Genomic DNA, 24328 nt, shown 5'->3' with positions numbered 1-24328 from the left:
TGCACTCCAAAACAAATTCAAAAAAGGGAAGTCCATAAAAACTGACAAAATCAAACGCTATTAACCAACGGAACAAGTAGAAAGCAACTGCCATCTTCCTGACTTTGTACAGGCATTTTACGAGGAAAATGATGGGTTTAACCAGCTTTTTTCCCGCTTATATAACAGTTGTTTATAGTTCCGTTTTACTGACACAATTGGATGAGCAACTCATGCAGACATTATAGGTTAATGGGACAATAACTGGGATCGAGCAGCCAAAACTGTGTAAACATACATCATCTTTGATATTTCCTTAATACCAGTATTATTTTAAATCTAGACCTTCTTGTCGCTCAGAGAGAATATAGCGTGCATGTATGTTTACAAGCAATTAGAAAATGTTAATGCAAATATAATTAGTAGGTACTTAACAGATACAGACCTTAGCTACATCATCAAACATTTCGTTGAATGTAAGATCTGATACAGAACAATTATCTATATGCGCTAACTTGTTTCTGTAAAATTTAATTGTAGATATCGCCGTTCCTACACTGAAGTCAATGTTATAGTCTACCCGCGGTTGACGGTCATAGACATCGATGGCTGCCAGATTTCTTAGTAGGCATATCATTAATGTAATATCAAGGTTTGAAGACTGAAGTTCTAATCCTTCTGAAAAAAAGTATACAAGGCTATTTCAACATGAGATCTTCAATAAATGATTTTAGATTACACATTTCTGAATAATGTGTGTTCATTCTAATTTTACTTTTCTAAGATTTATTACTTGAAAAGATACTCTACGGAACCAATTTGCAGTTACATTAATACAAATAAGAACTTTAAAAGTGCTTCCGAAACACTTTTTCTAGATTTACCTTCATGGGGAACGCTGAAAGCAAAATAATCGAAAGTCCACAATGCATTAGTACTTTAATACATGAGTAGCTATATGACCAAAAAGGAAACAAAAAGAAAATCCAAATCCATCTAAGATAAAATTTGTCTGATGGTGCTGAAATCTTAGGTTCTTAATAATTTCTAAATGTATAAGTAATCAATATCTCGACCAAAATATTGTCGGAAAAAAAAACACTAGTGTTTATCAATTTTTTGCAAGTCTTCTCATATAATGATAACCAACAAACTCGAATTGCATCGATTCAAACAATGTTTAATCTTCACAAGACATTTATATCGCGACATTTAAAATTTAAACAATAAACAAGAATTTGGTGGATTACTGATTACTGGCATGAAGTTATAATTTTTAAATAATAATTTAACAATAATTAATCCAAAGAACAGTATTTGAAGACGAAAATAATTTGAAGTTTAAAGATATCGGATATACCAAAGGGGTAAAGAAAAAAAATAAGTTCAACTGACAACCCCATGAAAAAAAATCCGAAGAATAGACAAACAATAGTACACAAAACACCACACTGAAGACTGAGCAGCTAGAACCCTATCAAAAAAATTATAACAAAAAACTCCAAGGCAAATTAAAAAAGGGAAGTCCATAAATACTGAAAAAAAAAAACCTCTATCAATAAACGGAATAAGTGAAAAACAACTGCCTTATTCTTGACTTGTTACAGGCATTTTCCGAAGATAATGGTGGGTTAAACCTGGTTTTATAGCTAACTCATTTTTCCAAATAGGTTAATGTGACAATAATTTTGATCCAGCAGACAAAACTGTGTAAATATACATCACAGACATATAACACAACTGACTAAAAAATTCAAACAAACATTCAAGTTAATCTTACAAACTCGGATGAACTCAACCTCTCCAGACGGATAAGCCGTTCCTTCTTTACTAATGGCACCTATCGTGTTACTCATTTCAAGTTTAGCTCTGTAATAATTTGCATTAATAGATTTTACAATCTCTGAAAATATTTACAATCTCTGAAAATATGTCAGAATATGGTTTGGTGAGGCTAAATGATTTATAACATATTACAATTATCGGTTCATTTGTTGTTATCTTAATTTTCATAGAACTCAAGTTCAAACATTCTGATGTAAACTACTTTTGGCTACTTTTTGATTAAGATTGAAATTAATGTAATAATTTTGACTTGTAAAACTTTTGACTCTTGTCGTTTATTTTGAAGTCAAATTGAAAATTGGGTGTGTTGATATTGACCTACTTGCACATAATTATTTAATCTGATAATACCTTAAAACTGAAAGCATTTGCTTATTTACTGGTTAACTACTGATCCAAAAACCTTTTCCCCCTCCCATGTTATGTCACTAACAATGTGACCACTAATAATGCCTAATCGGCAGTAACATCACGGGAATAACTAGTTAAGAATGAATTGCTGTCCCTTCCGGATCACCTGAGTTTCCCCTTTTCATTATTGGGTTTGGCGATGCTCAATCTATAGTATTCCATGTATTCAGTATAGTTTATTATTTTTTGGCTTCCAGATATAGTGTGTGATCTGTCATTTGCAAAACAAAACAACTTTCGACTGTTTATGTTTTCAATTATTCCTGAGCAGCTGAATCCGTAGTTCTCAGAAGTAAAACACATTTTTTTCTCCTTTCAATACTGTAATTATAGTTAAACTTGTTTATATTCGTTTCAATCTGTTATACTGATTTGTATATATTTTTCTGTTGATCGAATTTACATTATATTGAAAAAATACATACTTGGTGGAAAAAGAGAATCCCATTGAGGTCCACTAATCGTTTTCTTCTTCTTTAGATTAAAAAGTATATCCCAGTTCTTTTTCTTGGAGATTTCTTTTTGTAGCGTTTCTGGGCAAAATTCTTGGTCGAAGATAAATTTAACAGCCGAAAAAGATAATTTAAACAAAAGAAGGGAAAGCCTCAGAAAGTTTTTCTCCTCCTTTGAAGCCAAAGGCTTAGATGCTGCTGTCATTCTGTAAAAAAAGGAAATAAAAAAATTTCTAAAACGTGTATCTTTTGTAAACAGTATGAATAAAAGCTAAAAACTTTACGATGTCATAACTTTATTTTCTTGACTGTGAGGAATGTATAGTATCTTGTTCGTAAAAGTGTTCTCCTGTGTCATTAACCCTGCAACCATTTTCTGTCGAGGGGAATTTTGCTATTTACAGGAAATATTAAAATAATAGCAATAAGTGCTGCATTATATTTATTTTTTTTTCATATACAATGTAAAACTGTGACAATTAGAACACAAACAGAAACACACACTTTAGAACCTGGTCAAAATATTTTCACCAAAATTTGGAATAGGATCTCATATAGTAAAAAGTAAAATAACAAAAATACCGAACTCCAAGGAAAATTCAAAACGGAAAGTCCCTTATCAAATGGCAAAAAGCAAAAGCTCAAACACATCAAAACAACTGTCATATTCCTGACTTGGTACAGGCATTTCCTTCTGTAGAAAATGGTAAATATAGGCCACCTTTCATTTTAATGATATTTTTTGTCTTTATATGGTCCCTGATTAATGGTAATGGTGCCTTTTTGTTTTTGTATGTAGTTTTCGTTGTTCTATAACGCAGGGTGTTTCTCATATACAATCGTCTTAACGTTGTTCAAAAGCCCAGTAAAAACAAACAATCAACAGACGAAACTCATAATTATTGCACACTGAATGAAGGTGACAGTAGATTACCGATGTTCATATCACGTAAATCGATTGAGAAGAGAAAAATAAAAGTAACAAGCACAAAATGAGGGAGACCGAGTGCGTCAACAGTGTAAGCGTCTTCTGCTATGCATGCGTCGACAGTGTAAGCGTCTCTTGCTATGTAAGCGTCTTATGCTATGCATGCATTTGCCGCCATGCGAATCCACACTCAGTCAAAATATTACAATTGGGAAAAGGTCACAATCGTTCAAATACAAATCAGACGGCTATACTGGTATCAAAAGACCGGTAAAACTTGTCGCTAGTGAGTTGAGACACCAACGCATCATATCGGACAACCAATTCGTGATGGTTACCGCAATACTTTTGAAGCGTTGATTTCAGTCGTTCATCCTTATAACTCTTTTAGAACAGTTTTTGTGTAAGGGTCAAATCCCTTTAAACGACGCCCGAATAGTGTGAACATGCACGTGCGTAACTTATTAACTGAGATATGTAAAAACACTACGACGGAATAGGGGTATATATATATATATATATATATATATATATCATTATTGATAAATGGGAAGTTGACAATTGGAAAACTGAAGTAATCACGATTGTCAAAGATGATAGATTAAAGTCGTCCATCTGTATCAATATCGAGGGAAAAGGTCAAGATATGAAGCAGACATCTTACATAAAATCGATATGATACTGAGTTTGTGTCACTGTTTTTTGCCTGTTAATCCCAAAGAATCATCTGCGTAATAAATGCAGCAAGTCATTTAAACAATGTTTTCCTGGTGACTTTTTTGTTTTATTTATTAATTAATTGTTTATGTAACTGTACATAACTGATATTTAAATCCATTGTTGCAGAGTTAACCAAAAACGATTTCGGCATCTTTTAGGCCATTCTGGCTTTTAATTATGTATATATTTGGATATCCATCCTTTTGGTTTCGAACGTATTTGATGAATTTACCTGATCCCAAAATCATTTTCATGAATTTTACCTTCATGTATTGATTTGGAGATACGTAAATCCTATGTTATTTCAACCTGCATACATGATATACGGATATTTTTAGATTGAAATTTCCCTCATGCACAACTCTGATTCCTTGACCATATTTGGCTATATCTCTTTGGTTATACCAGCTCATAAACGTTTTTATTTAATATTTAGGCCTCGAGCATCACTGAAATGACCTTTAAACATGTTTAACCCCGCCGCATTTTTGCGCCTGTCCCAAGTCAGGAGCCTCTGGCCTTTGTTAGTCTTGTATCATTTTTGATTTTAGTTTCCTGTGTATAATTTGGAGTTTAGTATGACGTCCATTATCACTGAACTAGTATACATATTTGTTAAGGGGCCAGCTGAAGGACGCCTCCGGGTGCGGGAGTTTCTCGGTGCATAGAAGACCCATTGGTGGCCTTCGGCTGTTGTCTGCTTTATGGTCGGGTTGTTGTCTCTTTGGGATTAATTGTCGAAATGCTCATCTGGTGCAGTAAAATTGGTACCGTTAATGTTATCATTGTTTGTATTATCCGGTGTTTTTGTTTCTTTTATAAACTGTTTCTCTTCTATAAGTATTATAGTATTATATTCACTGAACGATATAACTGCTTATTAATGGTTTGCTCATGTAGCTTCTGTTTCTGTTTTTAAGGTGAATATGAAGTGATACTAAAGTATCTTAAACGAAACAAACTACAGAGTTGTCTGCAAATACTCGTAACTCGTCATTTCTTCCATTATTTCTACAGTTGTTTTGTCATTATTATTTAGTTATTTTCATTGCAGTAAATACTTTGAGTGTTTTGCACCTTGTGCTTCACTGCATTGTGTGAGAGCTAAAGAAGAGGTATAAGCATTCAAACACATGTTTGCGCAACAAAATTAATTTTCATGTTTAAAGCTATGAAGCTACATTCCCGTAGTTTTCATTGTCCTTGTGTAATATTGTTAAAGAATATATATTAAAAATATTTAAATGGTTTGCCAATCAAAGTCATATAGTTGTACTTATATATGAATACTCAGTCATAAGATAGACCTTTGACCGAATAGATCCGAAATTTAATTTACTTTAACACGGCTTCTAGTTATCTCTCTTCATAATTTCCTTGTGACATTTAACAACCTATCTGAGACATGACCCTTTGCTAAATGTTGACAGCAATTGTTCGTGTATTAAAGATGATTGACAAATATAATTATTCTTATATAATCATTTTTTTCTGTGCGTCAAGAACCGTATACGCACATTTGTAAATAAACAAACGCTTTTGTAACTATAAATCTAACATCAGTAGTAGCCAACCCAAGTATTTCTTTTTATAGAACAAAGGAACAATTCTATAAAGCCTTCCTTGATTATTTATTATTAATTACAACAATGTACAAAAGCTTTAAATTTCAATGAAATCATATCTATATATTTCAGACAACAAAGAAATGGGACACATGTATTCTATAAATATAACATATATACGTAATAACCTATTCATATGCTTTAGCGAGTATTGATTTAAATTTATTTATAGCTCGACAAAAACATTGAAAACAAGGAAAAAATATCTGTTTTACAACTTTTCTCTGTGAGAATTTCACTTAAGGCATTCTTATAATAAATGTTGACTTACCTATATTAGCATTCATCAGGATTTGCATTTCCGCACTTATGCAAAGAATCACGCAAAGAATCATGAATATTAGATTTTTTCAATGAACAGCAATGCAGATAACACAGCGGCCTTATATGATCTTATATCAATTTAGTGTCTTTCTAAAACTCACGTTGTGCTTATTTACGTAATGAGGTACTTAATACTGCTTTGACTAAATCATTTACAAATATTGGACGATATCTCATTAATTTCGACATCCACGTCTTACATGATTATTTACTTTCGTTTTGAGAAATATAATCTACTGTTGCATAATTTATACGCGTGGAGATACACTCATTGATGATTGATTAGTGCTCGTTTAACGCCAAGTGGCGGATATTTCATTCATTGACAAATTCAGGACCAGAAAATAAAGTAACAAAATAGGGATGGATAATTTATCTTGCAACCTATCCTTTAAGAGTTGTTGGAATGATTGTTTTACATGCATGTAAAGAGCAGCCAAGACAAGGCATCAGATTTAATGTCCCCATATCTGCCGTATACATCACTGGGGTAAATGTAATATCCGTAACTGCAGTTACGTATATCCAAAGATGGCTGACAATGTTTCTGGTCAATATTTCTTTGGTCAATTCTGTTATAATTATGTATTATTCTTCGGTATTTTGTGTCTTTTTTAACGTATTATCAAATTTTAAACTGAAATACTAAGTGGTTTGTCATAGAACAACCGCTAAATAGCGAAAACTGCCGTCCAAAATATCGCGATGATATTATGGGTAACTGAAGTAAATAAATTGTCCATGATATACGTAACTGGAAATATTGATGTCCGTAACTGATTTTATTTCTAAACAATTCATTCGTGTTTGAAATGAAATAAATGTCTCCGGTTATCAAAATTGTAATAAATCGGAATCTAAGTTGTTCTTGGAAGTCTTTACAAATACTATGTGAAAATATATTGTTCAGGCTACCAATTCTGTATTCTATATAGTCAGCAGCATGCATATATATATATAGTGAGCTAGAGGAAGGAAATTGGGTAGCTTTATTGCAGATGAAATATAGGTGGCAATCAAGAAATACACATCGCTTATAACGAAAAAAAGTAAATAACAAAAATAACAAGTAAAACTGAAAACGGACAGTCCTTTAGCAAATGGCAAAATCGAAATCTCAAACACATCAAACGAATTGATAACAACTGTCATATTCTTGACCTGGTACAATCATTTCCTTATGTAGAAAATTGTAGATTAAACCTGGTTTTATCGCTAGCTAAGCCTCTCACTTGTATGACAGTCGCATAGAATTTCATTATATTAACAACTGGGCATATAGACACACTTTATAGATAAAGTTCATATGCGAAAATTAAAGGCAAGAGTACAAATTGACCATAGCCCTGGGGGAAACCCTAGCCAAAGTAGGGCGTCCGTTTGACTGTGTGGGATTTATCAAGTACGCACCACGGCCGGTCAGAATGGGGACGTTAAATCCGATGCCTCGTGTAGAGAGAGTGCCATGCTCTTTGCACGTTAAGAACCCTTAACTTGCAACAACTCTTTGAGCGGTCCATAGGTGGACTGTGGCAAGGCCAAATTTCAGTCCCTATCCAATTTATCATCATTTTCTCGTGGCATTCCAAATTGCCCTGACCTTCTTCCCGGACGGTCTCTGTTGTAATCTTTGGCTATCTATTGTATCTTTTTTTTAACTTGTTCTCGTCCTGAACATATATAAAAAAAGAAGATGTGATATGAATGCCAATGAGACAACTCTCCACAAGAGACCAAATGACACATAAATTAACAATTATAGGTCACCGTACTGTAATGTCTCTACTAGACGATTATTCTGGATTAAACCAAAGGCATGTAAATATACAGAACACCATTGAAGGTACCATCTTTAATCAACAACACATCCGGTCTTCTACATATTATATTACAGATAAGCCTTTAGATGCACAGCATCATATCAATGTAAAGCTAGATAACTCTAGATACTTATAGAACGATACTACAATCCCTTCCTTTTTTCTATTTTTTTATATTAAAGTGAATTAATCTTTTTAAACTAAACTAAACTGAAATAAGATTCTATTAGCTATTAATCAAATTAAAAAATTCTAAATACTTAAAAAAATCTAAATACTTATTATCCCTGTAAAACTTTACTTATTAATTTTCTCGGGTTCTTATTGAAAATTAAATGAAAATTAAAAAAATATAAATCAAAATGTATATTTGTTTCTTTCAAATACTAATGTTCAATAAAATCAAATTGAAAATTCTTTACAAGTCTATTTTAATCAGTTCATAATGTAATCTTTCAGTCTTGCTGGTAATTGGCGATTTCTCTTCGGTCGCACGCGGCTAATTGCGGTTTCTACATCATCAATCTTGTTATCGTTATCAGCATGACATACATCTGGTGTTTCCTCGGACACTATTTCGTTTGAGATAATTACATTTTCACATTGATTTTGATTACTTGTATTGACATTCTCACTTAGATTATTATCTAACATATTTTCGTTTGGCATATTTTGTTGCTCAAATTTTTTCACATGTGTGACATTGCGGCGGTATTTAACTCCTTGATCTGATTGAACTAATATACACTATTACCAATTTTCTCTAATAAAAGTAACGGCTTATGATGAAATGTAGTGAATAATTTATTTTCTTTGTTCTGTTTAACGAGAACTTTATCTCCCGGTTGTAACTCACTTTTAACTGCTTTTCGCTTTTCATCAGCGTACATTTTCCCCTTTTCCTTTCGTTCACGGTCCTTATCTCTGACTTCTATATCTTCTTTAGAATGTCCAAGTTCGGGTAGTTTTGTTTTTATTTGACGCCCAAATAATAATTCGGCTGGACTGGCTCCAGTTGTTGAATGTGTCGTTGCACGATACATAAACAAATACTTCTGAAGTTCTTCTTTCCAGTTCTTATTTTCAGCGTGTGCAATCTGAAGTCGTTTCAGAAAAGATCTATTTTGTCGCTCGATTTCTCCATTGGCTTGCGGCCATAACGGTGTAATTCGACGGTGTGTTATGCCATTCTGTTCACAATACTGTTTAAAATATTGGCTAATAAATTGTGGTCCATTGTCAGTCTTAATGGATATTGGCAATCCGTGAGTTATAAACATTTTATCCAATGCTTCAACAGTTTTCTCGGCATTTGTTGACTTCATAACAGCAATTTCTGTCCACCGTGAATAATAATCCACAACGCAAAACAATAAATCTCCTGATGGAAGTGGTCCAAGAAAATCTGCTGCTAAGTGTTCCCACGGTCGCGACGGTAACGCAGACCTTTGCATAGGTTCAGGCCTTTCTGGTTTAGATACTAATTGACATCCATAACATTGTCTACACCACTGTTCAATGTCAAGGTCTATGTTAGGCCACCATACTTTTGTTCTGAGTCTCTGTTTCATAATTACAATGCCGGGATGACCTTCATGAGCAAGTTGTAAGATTCGTTCGCGAAGTTTGCTGGGTACAACAATTCTTGTTCCTCGGATTATCAAATTTCCTAAAGCACAAAGCTCCGATTTAACTGTCAAATACTGTTTGTATTTTAACTCATACCATCGACCAGTTCGTAAACATGTCCTTATTTCGTTAAATTCGTCGTCATTTTCGGAACTCTCTTCGATTTCGCGAATGTTCATAGCTACGGGAGTGGCTTCGTCCACTATCATACGTAAATATTCCTCCGTTTTATTGTATTCGGGTTTCTGCTCGTTTGTAGATAATAAACGGGACAGCGAATCTGCAATGTTTTTCGCTCCTGGTATATGTTTAACAACATAATGATATGTTTGCATACGTAAAACCCAACGTTCCACTCTAGCACAAGGCTTCGATTTCGGCGAAAAAATGAATTCGAGCGGCTTGTGGTCAGTTAATAGCTGAAATTCTTTCCCAAATAGATATACGTGAAAACGTTCACAAGCCCACACTAAACCAAGAGCCTCCTTCTCCGTTTGCGAATATCTCCTTTCAATTTCGGACAGCGAACGGCTCGCGTAGCATATAATCTTATGAGAATCTCCTTGTTTCTGAACTAATACGGCGCCTAACCCTACTGGACTTGCATCAGCTATAAATTGCGTATCTGCATTTATGTCGAAGTATGCCAAATTCGTATTGTTCGCTAAACACTGTTTTAGATTTTCAAGTGCATCATCCTGTTCCGGTCCCCAATTAAATGACTTATTTTTCTTCATAAGACGGTTTAGCGGCTCAGCTATAGTGGCTAAGTTTGGAATAAATCTCCCGGTAAAATTTACAAGTCCCATAAAACTTTTTACTTCCGTAACTGTTTTTGGTTTTCTGGCTTCCTTAACTGCCTGTACTTTACTTTCAGAAACACCAATTCCGTGTTCCGAAAGAATGTGTCCCATGAATTCTATACGTTCCATGTTAAACTGACACTTTTCGATGTTTAAAGTTAGTCCTTTTTCTTCCAAACGGCACAATAACTGCTCCAAATTATGATCATGTTCTTCGTCGGATTTTCCACGTACAATTATGTCATCGTAAATGCTATTTACACCTGATAATCCACCTAAAGCCTGATGAATAATCTTGTTATACATTTCTGGTGCACAACTGATGCCGAACATCAAACGTTTATACCTGAATAGTCCTTGGTGTGTCATAAACGCTGTAATGTCCCTTGAATCTTGTGACAGCTCGATTTGATGAAATGCCCACTTAATATCCAATTTACTGTATACTTTGCTTTGATTGAGATCTTGTAATATTTCCTCAACGGTAGGTATTGGATACCTTTCACGGACTACGGCCTCGTTTGCTCTGCGCATATCAATACATAGGCGTATTTCGGAGTTTTTCTTGGGTATAACTACGACAGGCGACACCCATGTACTCGGTCCATCAACTTTCTCAATAATGTCGAATCTTTGTAATTCTTCAAGCTTTTGATCAAGTTTCTCCCTAAGATGAAACGGTACTCTACGAATCGGCTGAATAACTGGTTTCACGGATTCATCAATCGGTATTTTCAGTTGAAATTTCTTTAACTTTCCGATGCCTTCAAAAAGTTTCGGAAACTTCTGCTGTATGATTGCTTTCCTATCGGAATTAACTGAATTAACACTTTCCGGCGGACTCTGAATTTTTAATATTCCCAAAGATATTGCAGTTGTTTTACCTAACAACGCTTGACCTTTTTCTTCAACTACAAAGAATTCTGCATCAACATTTTTATCTCCAACAGATACACTAGTGATAAAACTTCCTGCAACATTTAACGGTTGTGTATTCCCAAAGGCATAAATCTTCTTATCACTTAATCTTGACTCACACTTAATATCAGACATGTTAGACTTCTTCAAAAATTCCCACATGTGCCTGTCAATAACATTGACCGACGCTCCTGAATTTATAATTATTGGCATTATAACTCCTCCCACTTTTATCTTGAAATCTGTATTATTGGCAGTTCCGCTGTTTACTGTAAATACATACGGATCTTGATAGTCACTCTCTGTTTCTACATTTCTTACAGTTTCACGTCTCGGGTTAAAATTTCTGTTCTGTTTTGTTTTGCAACACTTTTCGAAATGTCCCTCTTTCTTACATTTTCTACATTTCTTTCCCCTCGCTGGACATTTTGCGTCTGTTTTAATGTGTCCTTCGTGACCGCATGCAAAACAACGTCTTTGTTTGAAATCTACTTGGCTTTGTGTCTTAAATTTCGAATGTTTATCAAATCTATCATGTCTATGTTGACTTACTTTGTTTATTTGTTCCTTTTGTTCCATTGAGACGGCTCTCTGTTCGGACGCTTCTAATGATTGAGCAATTTCCCTTAGTTGCGCTAAAGTCACATTGTTACGCTCCAACAATTTTCTTCTTAAACGTTGAGAATAACCTTTTTCTATAACTTGATCCCGAATGATTTCGTCAATGTTATGAAAGTCACAAAACACAGCTTTCTGTCTCAAACGTGTTATATATTGTTCTACTGTTTCACTTGAAGTTTGCATCATTGCTCGGAATTGTGAACGTTCAAATGCTGAATTTACTTGCGGTGTAAAATGCGCGTCTAATGCTGTGACTGTTGCATCATAAACAGTTTCTCCCTCTCCTGGATCAGCAATAACAAGAGTAAAATAAATATCTTGCACAGAAATTCCGGCAGTATGTAAAAGTAAGGCTTTCTTTTGTTCCGCCTCGACCACACCTTTTCCAACAGCAAAAAGTTCAAAACCACGCTTCCATCTGTTCCATCTTGGTCCAATTGAATTTATTTCCCCATTTGCATCAAATTTTGGAATCCCTCCAACATCTGTCAATACCGGCCTAGCTTCTGCCATATCCTCGTCGCCAGTTGTAATGTCTCTACTAGACGATTATTCTGGATTAAACCAAAGGCATGTAAATATACAGAACTCCCATCCTCGTCGCCAGTTGTAATGTCTCTACTAGACGATTATTCTGTATTAAACCAAAGGCATGTAAATATACAGAACACCATTGAAGGTACCATCTTTAATCAACAACACATCCGGTCTTCTACATATTATATTACAGATAAGCCTTTAGATGCACAGCATCATATCAATGTAAAGCTAGATAACTCTAGATACTTATAGAACGATACTACACGTACGACCTTCAGTAGTGACCAAAGCCCATATCGCATAGTCAGCTCTAAAAGGCCCCGAAATGACAAATGTAACACAATTCAAACGAGAAAACTAACGGCCTTATTTATGTACAAAAAATTAACGAAAAACGAATAATTATGTAATACAGCAACAAATCACAACCACTGAAATGCAGGCTCCTGACTTGCCATGCATGGGACAGGCAAATACAGAATGTGGCGGGGTATAACATGTTAGTGGGCGCCCCCTAACCTGGGACAGTGGTGTAACATTACAACATAAGAACAGACTATAAAAATCAGTTGAAAAGGCTTAACTCATCAGGTGGATACAAATAAAAATAAATCTTTCAAAAGCACAGAGTGGACGTGGGAGGGTACTTGTACATCCCACCCACCAAAAGACACAGATCTGAGAGTACTCGCAGTTACTGAAAGCTAGTCCAAAGCCAATAAAAACTAATAAACAAATTATGCATCTAAGACTAAATTATCAACATTACACATCCAACATCCAATGGAATTAGTGTAAAGACGTCATAAACAGTGGCAGTTTTCTAATGTTGTAATAATATTGTGGGCATACTTTTTTTCAATAATTTCTAATCTTTTAACGAATTTATGGCAGTTTTATTTCCGAAAAAATGTTCACCCGACACCCGATCTATTAAATCGAGGATAATGAATGAAGTAGAAACAACGTACAAAACTCAACAGTTACGGATATCCTTTTCTAAACGTTTATTACAGTTACGGATATCAGTCTATACAGTTACCCATATTCTCGCTTTTTTTTGGACGGCTGATTTCTCCATGTAGCGGTTGAACTATGACAAAAACCTTTGTATTTCAGTTTCAAACTTAGTATTACGTTAAAAAAGACACGAAATACCGAAGAATAATACAATATTATTACAGAATTGACAAAAGAAATAATGACCAGAAACATCGTCCGCCATCTTCGAATATACGTAACTGCAGTTACGGATATCACATTAACCCCAATGGTTTTATTACAAATAAAGCATGTATAATGTTTTTATTTCGTGCCGAAATGAGGTGCTTCTACATAGGACGTACATATATTCAACATAAGAAATTTCCGACACTTATCACTAGTGTCATTCCCCCATACCATATTAAACTCCTTACCACGCTCACCTGGAAAATTTATAGGCCTACATCATAACATGTAAGACTTGTAACATTCATTTTAGGTAAAACTAAAACTATAAGTGTTCGTCACTTGTGATTTTTCACTATATCTGTATCTGTATATTTTCTGCCAGTATAGGCACATCTTGACACTTCATTATGAATTTTCATATAAAAGTTAAAACTACGATTTTTGAAAAAATATTGTGGGGTCATTTTTTCTGCTCCGACTTTAATCATCTTGATACCAAGAAATATTACCCTGAGCAACGGTGTACCATATGAGGAAACAAAATAGTATATAGATCTATATAGAGACGAGTTGTGTCAATTTTGTCCTTAGGATCAGGATCAGCTTTCTCTTTAAACCCTATTTTATAGTTGGGTTAGGTAATGTTTACATCATGTATTTCAAATACATGTATATTTTTACCCACAGAAACCATTTCCTTAAATAGAATATTGCTGAACAGTGAGAAATCATATAAATAGATATCATTTATTTATATATACAAGGATTTGTATAGTGACACTATACAAATCCTTGATATATATATTTTCTAACCTGTTTTATAACTTAAGAAACATACTCTAAACATGCTAAATGGCTAATATTTTTGAAATGTCTATAATAAGACAGGGAAAATACTAAAACTGAACTTGTCTATTTTGTTGGGATAATTGATATATTATGATGATTTGTTAATAAAAAAGAGAATAAGGGTTTTTCACGGTTTTTAACTTTTAATTTTACTTGCCAATGGGACAAGTATACAGCAGCTTTTACTTGCCCAATGATGATTTTCACTTGTCCTGGGCAATCGGACACATACCTGCCAACTTTTCAAAATCTCCATAGGGGATTTTAAGCGCAAGAGGACCAACTGTTCCTCTTTCATTGTCATTAGTGTTTTTAATCTTCTACTATATTGTTTAAATGAGTATATATGTGCTTAAATACCCTTTTAACTCCTTTAAATAAATGTTTTGAGGTGTTCAGTTCATATAATAAAGAATTTCAAAATTCAGGTTATCACCTCTCATGGGGGATATCCCCCTTAAATCGGGATTAAGTTGGCAGGTCTGCGGACAGCCATTAATGTGGAACCCTGACTTGTGTATAGCAAGATTGAGCTCTTTTAGTCCAAACTGTGGATATACATGATATGCATTGTACTGAACCTGTCTTATTATTGCAGAACTCTTGTAGTGACAGTCAGAAGTAAATATTTTCCTTTTCTTTGCAGATAATCAGTGTAATAAGTTAATTTTCTAAGAAGAGAATGGAAACAGAAAATACAGGTAAAAAATAATAACTTTTTATTATTAACAATAATTTTCTAATCTCTCTTTATAAGACAAATATATATAAAAAGAGGTTACAAAAGGTATGGTAAATATTAATATCATTCAATTTTTCTCATAATTTTATTACCATGATTTAAAAGACATTCAAATAATTCCAAAGAACAAAATTTCAATTGGTGAACTTTTGAACATTAAGCAACCAATAATCAATAGATTGCACGAAATGCATTCAAGAGCAAAAACAGGATATGTTGCCGCCTTTATAAATTTCAATCCATGTTGAGAAACTGCTTAAAGTTTTACAGTGTTTTAACATTCTGCGGTCTTCGAAAGAGTTATCTCCCTTGAGTTTTGTATACCTGAAAAATAGAATAAAATAATTAAACTATACCTGAAAAATTAAATTATGATGAATCGGTCTTTGACCTGTCACTTTAACTTATTACAGTAACTTTAATTGTGTACGAACAGATGAATGGAAGGAGATACAGTGTAAGGAGAAAACATTAGGTCGACAGCAACTGAACAACCTACAGCATTTAAAAATTAATATCTAGAGGCCACAGAGCCATCTTCAACAGTGAGCAAGCACCCACATTATAGAGCAAGGTCCCACTTTCAAATCAACAGAAATTATCAAGATATTTAAAAACCATCTTAGAATATTACATGTTTAATTTTATTTAAATCAACCATGACAAAATATAAAAAAAAAACAACCATTGAAAAATGTATCGTGGGTACCAATTTTCATGGATTAACGTAAACTATAAAATTGAGAATGGAAATGGGGAATATGTCAAAGAGACAACAACCCGACCAAAGAGCAGACAACAGCAGAAGGCCACCAATGGGTCTTCAATGCAGCGAGAAAATCCCGCACCCGGAGGTGGTCCTCAGCTGGCCCCTAAATAAAATTGTGTACTAGTTCAGTGAAAATGGATGTCACACTAAACTACAAAACATATAAATGAACTAAAATTAAAAAAACATACAAGACTAACAAAGACCAGAGGCTCCTGATTTGGGACAGGCGCAAAAATGCAAAAAAATAACAGTTTTGTGGATATTTGATTTCATGGTTTTTCAAAAGTCTGTATTCATGCCTATAGAAAATTTGTAGTTCATTGAACATTTCGTTGTTCACCTGTACCTACGAAATCCACAAAAATTGTTATCCCACAAATAAAAATGAATCCACAGTAGCCTTTGTGTGAACTGAATTATGTTGTGTAATGAATTGACAACACTTTTACTAGCAGGTGAGCCACTTGAAAAGAAACGGAAGACAGATGGAGAAGGTTCAACTCCAAAAGTTAAGTGTGAGCCACCTGAGAAAAAATTGAAGACAGATGAAGAAGGTTCACCTCTAAAAGTAAAGTGTGAGCCACCTGAAAATAAATTAAAGACAGATGGAGAAGGTTTGCCTCCAAAAGTGAAGTGCGAGTCACCTGAAAATAAATTAAAGACAGATGGAGAAGGTTCACTTCCAAAAGTGAAATGTGAGCCACCTGAAAAGAAATTGAAGACAGATGGAGAAGGTTCACCTCCAAAAGTGGGGTAAAGTATCTCAACATAATAAAATACACATACATACATGACATGTACATATGTAATTTGATTCAGTTAAAACTAACTCTTGGTAGTGTTGAATAAAATAGGATTAATGATTTTGATTTGTTTCAGTCTTCACGATTGGCCACAGTCACAAGCCCAGGCTTCTAAAGTCTCTATCATGGCTTGTAAAATTTCTGCTACAGGCCAATAAAATCATGAAAGTAATTATTAGAAAAGGATTGCAGGCTCTGTGTCTTCAAAAGTTCGCCTCAATGACTGTTGTTTACCTATTATGTATAAGATATGTTGAATAGAAATATATATATATATATACCGGTATATCAGAGTGAATCTTCAACAATCACCAGAATTCAATTTAGATTACCCCTATCAGGAGTTATTCTTTTAAAATGTAATAGCCTTGCATTTACTGTGTATATCCGCCATGTACCCTTTTCCCCTTCAAAAGTCACGAGGCTTAATAAATGTTTCAATGAAGAAAAATAATGAAATAGTTTGTCTTAATCTCCTGAATTAAAGCATGTTGAGTGGATGGTCTCTTTCTTCATGTCCTTCAGGTAATATATTTTATAATTTGAGGGAAAATTGTATTTTCCTTGATAATTTATATCATGGTTTTACCAAAGTCTGATTTTAAGCTTATACAGAAAATTGGTACTTCTTCGTTTACAAATAACCATGATTTCCACAAAAATTGGAATCCCATAACTAATGACACAAAAACTAAAATGTATTGATCATGAGATGTCCAGAAACATTCAGTAGAAATTGATTATACCATTTATGTAAAACACTTTTAAAATACTCAACTATACATCCTTTTGTCTTTAATAATCAATTGAATAAGAAAAGGTTTGAGGAAGAAAAGAACAAAAAAAGGTCTAAAACATCCAGAGTCTATAAAGGAAGTTGTGGATGAATTTCAATGAGACTTTAAAGACATGCCACAAGCCAACAGTGAAAACCAAATTTCTCAATAGTCAAAGCAAATTAAGATATAATCATTAACAATAAAAGACAACCTTTAACATGTTTAACCAGGTTCATATATTTATTTATCAGTTTTCCAAAATTTTAGGAATACTATTCCATGCCTGCTATAATTGTATAATTATGTCTATTTTTATAGAGCAACAGAAAATACAGCAGAGGAAAATGAGGCTTCTTCTGATCTATATCAGTACACACGGAGAGAAGAATTTACATCAGAGATTTTTAAAATAGAAATCACCAATCTACCGAGATTTGGTTTTAAGGTAATTCTGAGTTTAAAAAACACATTTAAGAGAGACAACTCAGTATGAATCAACAAAATTCCTTAATAGCATTGTGAAATTATAACATTTTATTAGTCCCCTACTGACGAAGTTGAAGGGGACTTTAGGTTTGCACTCTGTCCGTATGCCTGTCTGTCTTCTGTCTGTCTGTCCATCCATCAGTACGGCAAATCAGTTTTCCACACTATTTTTCTTCATGCTTGAAGATATTGATTTGATATTTGGTATATTGTTTCATCACGACAAGTTACAGATCAAGTTCAAATTTTTGTTCCTGTCTGATGATTTTGTGCAGAGTTAAGGTCCTTGGACTTAGAAAATTCACTCAAATAATCAGTTTTCAACACTCTTTGTCATCATGTTTGAAGATATTGACTTGATATTTGTTTTATAGTTTACACCATGACAAGTAATAGATAACGTTAGCATATTGTTCCAGTAAACAATTAATTTTTAACTGGTAGGGGACTATGTATTGCCATGCAATTCTCTCAGAATGCTTGTTTTCACAGAATACACTTTTCAGAGCAGACAACATCTCATATTTTTACTATTGAATATTTTTATGGACTGTTAGTGGCTCAAATTTGGTTAAATTTAAAAACAAATTCTGTTGGTATAGTAACATGTATATATTTTTCTCAAATGAAGTTGAGGAAAATTGATAAGAGAAAATATAATTTAAACTGCTTGGTTTTAAACCAAAAATGTTCTGATAACATAACTGATATGATCATGACATGCTAGAAGAATTATATTATTTGGTCTCTTTACAACAAAGAAAATGGTTTACCTATTTATGAATTAACAGGGTTTGAAATTAGCAGGGGCCCACTTGCCAATGGCCCCTAAAATTTGGTGTGGGCTACTTGAATTTCTGCTTTTCTTGTATATGACTATATATGTGGGCTGCAAAATTTAAGCTATGGGCTATAGCTACCATGCCAAAATTTTAACTTCAGTCCCTGATTAATGTCTTGAAGGTACACTTTTATATTTAAATAAAAGTTTTTTAAGAACACTACAGGGAGATAACTCTGAAAAAAATCAGCAGAACGTTTTAATCATGTTCTATTGTTAAGGAAATATTGAACAAAACTAGTGTTTGTCAAACTGCTATTTATCCATTTTTAAGAATTTTTTATAATTTTGTCAAAAGGTCAAATTGAATATTTTGTCAAAATTTTATGAAAATCAATCGAGCCAAATTTGTTTTAGACAAGGTGTTTGGTACCACCTTAAATGTAGAGATTCAATAACTATTCAATATTTTTAGGGCTATATAAGCCTATGGTTTGAACATAAGTCAATAAATGAACTTAAAGGGGGGGGGGGGGAATCTCAGTTACTTAAAGTCTGGGAAAAGTGTCTTGTCAGATGAACTTTTTTTTGCATTAATTTATTTTACCTTTGAAAAAATAGTCTGTATGATATCATCATTTTATAGTTTATTATTTTTACTTAGCTATGGAAATACATTCAACAATGAATGAGAATACATCTATTTTGAGGTAAACTATATTTTAACTTCAAAATTCAATATTTTTTTAAAGTTATAACGTTTTTGAGCTTCTCATGGTATGCAAAACCATTGTTATTGGTGTACAAATTATGTTATTAGGAATTTGGATTTAATTAACTCAATTTAAGCATTTCCCCCTTTTTTCAGCAATTGAAGAAAAGACTGAATGGACTAGATGTGAAACCAGTTAAAGTGAAGGCTGTAGACACACATACATTTGCATTTGCCACATTTAGGTATGTAACCGTTATAGACTGTAAAATATTTACTTTTATGGCAGCGTTAACTCAGGTCATGGTTACATTTTAACAAAACTGTTGCCAACACCAACACAGTTTTTGTTCTCAATCAGGCTATTTGTTGAACCATTTCAGTAAGATTTCCCGGGATTAAAAGAAACACATTTACCTTATGTTTGTTTTTGAACTTCTAGAACTGATACTTACTCAAAATTAGATAATTTGAATGACAGCTAGCTCTGACAATATACTGTGGATTCATTTTTGTTTTCGTGGATTTCGAAATTTTTTAATTTTCCTGAAAATTTGAATTCATGGTTATGTCAACTTCTTACATAAATTAATACTTTAATTATTTAAATATTGTAATATTGTAATGTAATATCAATTTACTCTTATTAGATATTCTCCCTGGATACCTAATAATAAATAACTAACATATCAGGGATACTTAGTGCAATGCTGTACACTGAGTAAATTGTTAACAGCAATAGTGTGCAATAAAATATATTAGTTACGTTAAAAAAAAAAAAAACTTCTTACAGACCTATTCAAATTGTCACTTGGTTGTATATTTGAATTCATTGTTTATTTCTACCCACGAAATCCACACAAAAACTGGTGTCCCATAAATAATAATGAACTGACAGTAGATAGTGACTTGCATGTGCTGATTGACTTAAGGATATCCTTTTGGGGGTATCTGACATCATTCTTAGTTACTTTTTAAATGATTATTTGGTCATTGATCTTTGAAAGTTAGAAGATGATTTCTCATATGCTTTTATAAAAGAGAAATAATTATTAAACCAAATCATTTACTTATTCTCTTATAAAGGATTTACTCAGGTCAGGTTTAGATATTTTTGTCAGATGTTTAGACTCCTTTGTTTTTTTTCTTACGATCATGACTATACAGGGTAAAATATTTTGCCCCATGACACCCATTTTTTCTTTCCATATAAGACTTCAATAGCTCATAAAAGGTCATGATCATTTACCAAAATTTAAGCAGATTCTAGATTTTTTTTTTTTTGATTTGAGACTCAAATAATACCAATGCAAATATGAGATAAAAGTCTGAGTCAGCCTTTTCTGTCCATTTAAAAAAAAATAAATATCTTGAAAAGGAGCTCCATAGCCTATCAACATTTTTAGCTTATTTTGTTCATTAACTAATGCTCTTATGACCTATAGTATCAATTTTAAATTCTAGGTTTTTGTAATTTCACTATAGTATATCCTTAAAAGGTATTTATTTGAAGTGTTCTTAGGACGGTATTGCAAGAATCATTTTTTACATGAGGTCAGTAGAGATGATTTTATATATATTTAAATATTTTCAGGAATGAAGAAGAAAGAGATGATGCAATACAGAAGATTAAAGGACATGTATGGAAAGACAGAACATTAGATGCCAAGGTTTGTGGTTTAAATCATGTTTTACCACCAATTACCTTGATTGACATATTTCCCCATCTTTATGCAGAAATTTGTTGTTTGAAGTTTGAAGATTACAGTCACATTCATTTTCAGCTACCGTAGAAAGGCTTGTATAGTCCGCGGTTTTATTCTCCAAAATTGGACCTTCCAGATGGGGTGCGGACTATAGAGTACAATAAGCAAGAAATAAGAGAAACATTTCAATTTCGTGGGCGAGGTGGTTTGTTTACGTTCCCCCATCTTTGTTATTTATATTGTAGAGGGCGCTCTTATCATTTTTCAAACTAATAATTTTAACTCATCCATATTAATAAGTTATTTCTATTCAATATCAAATTAATACTGATAAATATAAAAACTAAACCTTTCATTACAAATTTCTCGTTTCTTTTCAATGCATTGGTTGAAATAAACTGGTATCTGCATGATTGAAACGATACAAACATAGTGAAAAAGACAACCGTAAACCAGCTTAGAATTTGTAAACTACAAAACGTAATCGGTTATTGTTCGTTCAGTTTTGGTGTTTCATACTGACTAATATGGTTTGTATTAGCTTAAGACCCTTCAAGCATTAATGTGATAGATATATTAAAGACTGTTTTACAAAAGGATGGAACTGTTTTAGTCAAAGTCGTATTATAGTGATATCTGTTATGTACGGATTTCGACTCTCACCGGTTAATTTCTTCTTTTACACGTGCTTTTTAAACTTCCTGTTTAAACATACACAAGTTTCTAAATTGTTTTTTAAGTGAATTAAACTTATTTTAACAATCATGAAGCGTTCTAGAATCATTTACAAGCAATTTCAGCTTCTGTTTGATGATTGAAAACAGGTTTTTCCAAGAAAATACCGCAAACGACCGCACAGGATTTGAAATTACCGGAGTTTCATTAGACCTTTTCTAACAGTTACAAAAAGTTTTTTTACCTAAAATTTCGTGGGGAGAAGGGGGTGCAGACTATGTACCAGTGCGAACTATACAAGCCTTTCTACGGTATCATAAGTGTCAAATTGGTTAAAATAGTATTGTGATTCGTCAAAATATCTTTATCTTAATTGTCAGAGGTCTCAAATAATTATCTGTACTGTTATTTTTGGAAAACAATAACATGTTGTCAAAATCAGTCTTATTTTACAAAATATACATTTTATCGTCATGCATCAAAAATTACTGTTAAAGTCATTTGGCAAGCTTTTTTACCATTATTCATCATGAAGGTACTCCAATTAAGACCCTCATTATTGTAAGTAATGATTTAGATACTTTGCAGATGTAAATATTTCATTCATTGAGTTTAAAAATACCATTGAAACTTTTATATCTGCTGCATGACCTTTCTTCACTTGTTTACATGACAAGATTGAAAAAAGAAATGCCTTATTTATAAATGCATTGGCAGATTTTCTCTATTAAGAATGCCTGTCAATAACTATTTCATGTAGGAGCTCATGCATCGTAACTGTGAGAAGATCAGGCTAAAATGATATTATATATATTGTATTATGACAGTCTACCAAATAATTAACTTTCAATGACATTTTCAAATTTGTTGTATTCCTTGAATGAAGGGGATGTTGATTATTTTTAAACAAGACATAAACATTGATAAACAATACAGATCAAAAGTTAATTATGTCTTTTATGACAAGTTCAAGATTTTCACTATTTTGTTTTTATGTCTGAAATTATATTGAACACGATAAAGAACATTCAAAACTCATGTCCATTAAAGGCGCCTAATATCACATGGCAAAGTCCTATTGTTCAGAGGGGAATATGAAGTTTTGTTCAATGTCACATGGCATAGTCTTGACCAATCAAATGTTGATTTTGCTATGAATATTTATTTACATTGAAATAATATCTCTTGTATAAAATAAATTGGACTCACAAGCTCATGTAAAATAAATGTCTACTTGAGACAATATTCATGCAATAACTATTTATTATAATACCTTACATATATTACAAACAAATCTATTGGGTAATACGTTATCACGTGATATGGAATAATTCAGTTAATTTTCATTTAATTGCAAGGAAGGACGAATAACCCTTAAAATTTAAACCAGCGGTGAATAACCCTATTATTCACCGGCGTATAACCTTTTGAGTTTCTTGATTTATATACGAGCAACTTGTATCTCCCATGAAAATGATGTCACAGACGTAAATTAACAAAATGGCAACATTCATGTTAAAGGAAGCCCATTGAGAGACGAGAAAATAAGGCTTATGACATGCATTGAGTGCTGATGATATCTCTTATAAACGGTCCTTTTCAGGGCCATCAATATTTTACAAAAAGATTCTACCTTTGTTTTACATACGAGAAATTGTAAGGGTAAGTAAGACACGAATGTATTTTCAAAAGTCAACTTGTGTTTGTTACTAAAGTTTACTTTGTTTAAAGTAAGGTAAGTGCTTTTTCAATGATTCAAAAGGGCCTTCCACTGATATTTCCGTATAATAAAACAATTGAGGCCCCATAGAAGCGATGAATATCCAAAATTGTCAACCTTTAAAAATTATTTCACTTCGGGCTGCGCCCTCAGTAAAATAACCTTCTCGTGTTGACAATTTTGGATATTCAACTGGCCACAGTTGTATATTATTACATTACAATAACTGTTAACTTTTGGCTATGTAAAATATCCGTACAAAACTTGCATGATGACCATATTTTTTTAAGACATAAGATCAAATAAACAGTGTTGATTTTATTTAATATTTTTATTTTATAGCTAGCCAGTGCTGCAGCAGATCCATTCCAGAAGATAAGAAGTAAAGAAAATAGAGGTGTGGTTCACAGTTAGTAATATCTAAAAATGCACAAATGATAAATTCTTAATGGACATGATCTTCTGTTGTCAATTTAAATTCTTTGTTATAGTTACTGTCTATAAAAAAGGATACT

At 33.0% G+C, this 24328-nt stretch overlaps 2 protein-coding genes across 4 annotated transcripts in view; one reads left to right on the top strand and one right to left on the bottom strand.

Annotated features, from left to right (window-relative positions):
* LOC127710973 (26S proteasome non-ATPase regulatory subunit 10-like) overlaps nt 1–6538 on the bottom strand; it is a 70386-nt gene extending 63848 nt beyond the window's left edge. For both annotated transcript variants that reach the window (XM_052216917.1, XM_052216916.1), the window contains exons 1-3: nt 6232–6538; nt 2661–2893; nt 425–657 (exon numbers count right to left, since the gene is read on the bottom strand). In XM_052216917.1, coding sequence (XP_052072877.1) covers nt 425–657; nt 2661–2892 — 465 coding nt within the window. In that variant the 5' untranslated portion in view covers nt 2893; nt 6232–6538. The remainder of the gene's footprint in view (nt 1–424; nt 658–2660; nt 2894–6231) is intronic.
* Nucleotides 6539–14008: 7470 nt separating this feature from the next.
* LOC127710714 (tRNA (uracil-5-)-methyltransferase homolog A-like) overlaps nt 14009–24328 on the top strand; it is a 42932-nt gene continuing 32612 nt past the window's right edge. The window contains exons 1-7 of one of the 2 annotated variants that reach the window (XM_052216650.1): nt 14009–14073; nt 15284–15338; nt 16607–16904; nt 18052–18178; nt 19869–19957; nt 21307–21382; nt 24156–24210. In XM_052216650.1, coding sequence (XP_052072610.1) covers nt 15320–15338; nt 16607–16904; nt 18052–18178; nt 19869–19957; nt 21307–21382; nt 24156–24210 — 664 coding nt within the window. In that variant the 5' untranslated portion in view covers nt 14009–14073; nt 15284–15319. Of the gene's footprint in view, nt 14074–15283; nt 15339–16603; nt 16905–18051; nt 18179–19868; nt 19958–21306; nt 21383–24155; nt 24211–24328 lie in introns of both variants that reach the window. The other variant, XM_052216649.1, reaches the window with a different exon arrangement.

Source organism: Mytilus californianus, unplaced genomic scaffold (assembly GCF_021869535.1).
Source record: "Mytilus californianus isolate M0D057914Y unplaced genomic scaffold, xbMytCali1.0.p SCAF_8, whole genome shotgun sequence".
Classification (NCBI taxonomy): Eukaryota; Metazoa; Mollusca; class Bivalvia; order Mytilida; family Mytilidae; genus Mytilus; species Mytilus californianus.
Note: the sequence above shows the minus strand (reverse complement) of the source record. Positions and strands in the feature narration are given on the sequence as shown.